The 5,240-nt window shown below is 36.4% G+C and overlaps 1 protein-coding gene across 1 annotated transcript in view; it reads left to right on the top strand.

Moving 5' to 3' along the window:
• Positions 1-5,240, top strand: part of LOC106870727 (dynein beta chain, ciliary) — a 109,770-nt gene that overhangs the window by 81,008 nt on the left and 23,522 nt on the right. Inside the window, exons 41-43 of the mRNA XM_052967251.1 lie at positions 153-418; positions 1,297-1,458; positions 3,975-4,208. Of these exons, the coding sequence (XP_052823211.1) occupies positions 153-418; positions 1,297-1,458; positions 3,975-4,208 (662 nt within the window). The remainder of the gene's footprint in view (positions 1-152; positions 419-1,296; positions 1,459-3,974; positions 4,209-5,240) is intronic.

The following is a 5,240-nucleotide window of genomic DNA, read 5'->3' as shown; positions in this document are numbered from 1 at the left end:
TATATATATATATATATATATATATATATATATATTTATATGTTTATTCTTTTACTTGTTTTAGTTAGTTGGCTGCAGCCATACTGGAGCACCGCTTAGTAGGGTTTTAGTTGACTAAAACTACAACATATATTCTTTTTCCAATTTTACAGTGGATTTAAACATTCAGTACCAAAAAGCTGGCTTGAAGAATATTGGGACAGTTTTCTTATTAACTGATGCCCAAGTAGCAGATGAAAAATTCCTTGTTTTGATCAATGACCTACTTGCATCAGGAGAGATTGCTGATCTTTTTGCTGACGATGAAGTTGAGACTATTATTAGCACTGTACGAAGTGAAGTAAAAGCACAAGGTCTTGAAGACACTCGAGAGAACTGCTGGCGATATTATATCGATAAAGTTCGTCGTTCACTAAAGGTATAACCAAATCTGAAAGTGTCATATTTATTTATATTCTTGTTTGTTATTAGCGCTGACAGTAGTATTGGTTCAGAATAGCATTTTGTATGTCTTTCTTAATGTGGATATGCTATAGAAAACCACAAAACTACAACAAAACTACAAGCAAATTACCTGGTAACTATATTACCTGGTGTTCAGCATAATGGCATTGACCAACAAAGCCTACCCTCGTTGAACAACAATAGTAGGGATGGGTGGAACATGACTGTCTCCATAAATCTTCTCTTTGGTTTTATGTTTACACCATGAGAAGCCCTATCATAAGTTATATTTTAGAGACTTCTGCATCCTAATAAAAGATGAAGACCACTCAAGTACATTAATGTTATTGGTGGAGACACACAACATAAAATTGAGGAGCAACTCCTGATTGGAGGCGACGTGAGTCCAATCAGCTCCAAGGAGTAGTGGCTCTTGTAGTAGCAACAGAAAAGGCAGAGGAGGGAGACTGCATATCTGTTGGCCAGTGGCTAATGTCTGTGAGTAATTTTATGCCAATCTGTCCACTGACCCTTTTTTTAATGTGGTCTAAAGATGTGTGTGTGTGTGTGTTTGTGTCCAGTAGTGGCACCATTCCAGTTGGTATTTGAAGATTTATCATCTTTGATGAGGAAATCTTTTAAGAGAGAGAACACAAATGGTCATAGATTATTAAGGAGTTTTACTTTTAACTACTGTTGTTAAAATTTACAAGAATTTCCATCTTTAGAATGAGAAACCAAAAAAATGTTAAAACTTTTGTTTCTAATTTTTAATAATAATAATAATAATAATAATAATAATAATAATAATAATAATAATAATAATAATAATAATAATATACTTTATTTCAGGTTGTGTTATGTTTCTCTCCTGTTGGCCCCACATTGCGAATCCGAAGTCGCAAATTTCCAGCTATTACCAATTGTACAAGCATTGATTGGTTCCATGAATGGCCTGAAGAAGCTCTAGTATCTGTCAGTCAAAGATTCCTTGAAGAAGTTGAACTATTGGCTGTAAGTCAGTTAATTGGATATTTTGAAAACTTGGTAGATAAGCATCAAAAGATGACAATGAGTGTGGCAGCAGTGGTGGCTGCTGCTGCTGGAGGTGATGGTGCTGGTACTGCACTACCCAAAATGGATTGTGTGTTATCATTTGTGCAGGCATTATTCTTGTCAATATCATATTTTCCCTTTATAACCGAACGGACTATGGTACCAATGTTGCTAATATCCTTACCTATACAATTTTGTCCTTTTGTGGACCTCCACAATTCCCTAAATTAATATTTACATTCCACACTGTAAAGTGGTTGGCGTTTGGAAGGGCACTCAGCTGTAAAAACCATGCCAAAACTGATCTCACCTGTGCTTCTGCTAAGCAAAAAACACTCTGTCCACCTTGCTGGGTGGTTGGTGTTAGGAAGGGCATCCAGCCATAAAAAACCATGCCAAACAGACACAGAAGTCTGGTGCAGGCTCCTGCCAAGCCAGCTCCTCTCAGGCCATCCAACCCATGCCAGCATGGAAGGCAGATGTTAAGCAATGATGACGATGACAACTCTGTTTTTATTGTACTAAAACAGCTGAAAGACAAATTTCTCTTTGAATGGGATTCCAATTTATCTATGGATGATTGGGCTAGGTGGTGGTGTTAAAGAAACAGCAGATTAGGTTTACTATGCAATGATTTATTGCCACTACTCACTTAGATCTTGGTGGACTTGGCTGATAAGGATGTGTTGATCATGAACATAATGCAGTACTAGTGACATCATACAAATTAGTAGCTGTTTACCAACCTTATTGACTTGCTTTATTATTAATTAGGAGGAGGAGGAGGAAAAGTGCCTATGATGTTTAGAGGTTCACTGAAGCTTATCAGATTGATGTTGAGTTTGGACAGTATCTGCAGGTTGACATCAAAGTGCAAAATGTTGATGGATAGGGAATTTAAAAGGGAAGCGACTCTGAGGAGGAATGATTGCTGTGTGTGTGTGTGTGTGTGTGTGAGAGTGTGTGTGCGCACACGCTTGTGAAAGAGTGTGTGAGTGTGTGTGTGTGTGTGTGTGTGTGTGCATGTGTTCGAAAGTAACATGTAACACAGATGGAGTAATGAGAAGAAGAGATGAGTGTATCAAGCTGAAGGGATATGCAGTCAGAGGAAAAAGTTGATGTCTAGGTCACAAAAGCAATGTTTGGAGGAAATAATAGTCATTTCCTCTGACTTCTAGATAAAAGCAAATAGGAAATAACACTTACTAACCAAAGACAACAAAAATTTTAATTTTATTACACAGTGGTATTCATGAGAAAAAGAGTGAGAAGGTGTAGCTGTGTGGTTGAAAAGCTTACTTTTCAACTATGTGATCGTGTGTTCAGTCCCACTGCATGGCACCTTGGGCAAGTGTCTTCTACTATAACTTTGAACTGACCAAAGCCTTGTGAGTGGATTTGGTAGATGGAAACTGAAAGAAGCCTGTCATATTTTTGTAAGTGTGTGTGTCTGTTTTATGTTTGTCCACCACTGCAGACAATCTGTGTTTGTTTGTTTACATCCCTGTAGCTTAGCAGTTTTGGCAAAAGTGGCTAATAGAATAAGTATCAATCTTAAAAAAATATATAAGCATTGAAGTCAGTTTCTTCAACTAAACCATTCAAGACAGTGCCCCAGCATGGCTGCAGTCCAGTGATTGAGACAAGTAAAAGATAAAAGATAAGTGCAAGGGAAAGGGACTGAGAACCAGAAACATGAGATGATGGATGCAGGAGAGAATGCTGTGTTTAACATGTGACTTGTTGATACATGCTGGGTGTAAAGTTGTCATATGGTGAAGGTTGAACAAGCAAGATTTTATGAGAAAGTAGCTAGGTCAGATCTGAGAGCATTGGACCTAAAATAAAAAATGACACAGGACATCCCACACTAACTGAGAAAAATGGATTTTAACATAAAGACATCTCTTGTATTATGGAAGCACTGTGTTTTCCTGAAAATCTTGCTGAAACATGGAATTTCGTAACACTAAATCCATTTGCCCATTTGTTTCTTTGTTACATAACATATTACATATGGAAGCACTATAAAAATAGGTTTTGTGCTACAGAATTCCACATTATGGCAAGATTTTCAGGAATGATGTATGCCTGCAATAATGATGATGTTGATTACAATCATAAAGATATCAGCCATAGTGGTGATGGTGAAGGTGGTAGTGGTGAAAATGATGAGGGTGATATAATTTAATCATTATCTTTTGATTATTTACTATTTATAAATATGATCTTAGTGATGTGGGTTTTAAAAAGTAAAATGTAATTTAAAATTTTTATCATTCTCTGTTATTGCTGCAAATAACAGTTTACCCCTTTACCATTTAATCAAGTGTAGTGCTTTTTTGTTCACATTGGTTTGAATTGATCATGTATTATCTTGTAAATTCAGGATTTTGATGATATTATTTTTTAATCAAATAGTCTTTGTTTCAATTTCCTGACTTGCTTTTATTTTTTTTCATTTTTCTTTCCAGCCACCAATGAGGGAAGCAATTTCAAAGTTTATGGCCTTTGTGCACAAATCAGTGAATGATACAAGTGACCTTTATCTCCAAAATGAACGTCGCTACAATTATACTACACCAAAAAGTTTCCTAGAACAGATTAAGCTTTATCAAAACCTACTGAATAAGAATAATACCAATTTACAGGCACAAATTGTGCGTCTAGAAAATGGTTTGGAGAAACTTAGAAACACTTCTTCCCAGGTCTGTAAAAGTTCAACAATAAAGAGTTCTATCCATTTTATTAAACTTTTTTTCGTGGCATATGAGTTTAGAAGTTTCTTAAAAATCAAGAATTTTAAGCAACAACTTTTCATTACAAAATTGTACATTACATGTACAATTTGAATGACCCCTGTTAGTAAAAAGTTAAGCCCACTTTTGCATGACTTTTAGGATGACCCTCTTGTGTGTCTGTGAGTTTGTTTACATCTACACTCTATATAAGTTGCTGTGAATGATGTTGTTATCACTTCTGTTAGCAAACTGTCAGCCCACTTTGTTCTTTTGAAGACATGGGAAATAAGGAACCCATTACTTAAAAAAAAAAATCATGTAAAGGTTAGTGACAGGAAGGGCATCTAACTTTTTGATGCTAACAAAAGTTAGATGAATGTGTTACTGAGACATTTTTTTTACAGTTATTAATTAGAAAACAGTTGTAATGAACCATAATCCGTCTGTTGTTATTGTTTATCCTTCACCTAACCCAGATCCTGCAATTTATTTGACTCTAGAGTCTATAGAGTGTGGTGCAATAGGTACAATGAGTGTATCCCTGTGTGACTTTGATAACTCATTGTGTACTGAGTCATCCATTTGTGAATGTATGCATAACTGGAGAACAAATCCGTGTTTACTTTAGTGAGTATTTGTCGTTATACATTGTTTGTACACAATAGCAGCTCTATCACTGACCTGACCTGACGTGGGTGCTTTAATATCTAAGTACCTGATTATCTACAATCCTGGAAATTTTATATCTATCTATCTATCTCTATATATCATCATCATCATCATCATCGTTTAACGTCCGCTTTCCATGCTAGCATGGGTTGGACGATTTGACTGAGGACTGGTGAAACCGGATGGCAACACCAGGCTCCAGTCTGATTTGGCAGAGTTTCTACAGCTGGATGCCCTTCCTAACGCCAACCACTCAGAGAGTGTAGTGGGTGCTTTTACGTGTCACCCGCACGAAAACGGCCACGCTCGAAATGGTGTCTTTTATGTGCC

Source organism: Octopus bimaculoides, chromosome 1, assembly GCF_001194135.2.
Source record: "Octopus bimaculoides isolate UCB-OBI-ISO-001 chromosome 1, ASM119413v2, whole genome shotgun sequence".
NCBI lineage: Eukaryota > Metazoa > Mollusca > Cephalopoda > Octopoda > Octopodidae > Octopus > Octopus bimaculoides.
The sequence above is the reverse complement of the archived record's forward strand: the minus strand, read 5'-3'. Positions and strand labels throughout refer to the sequence as shown.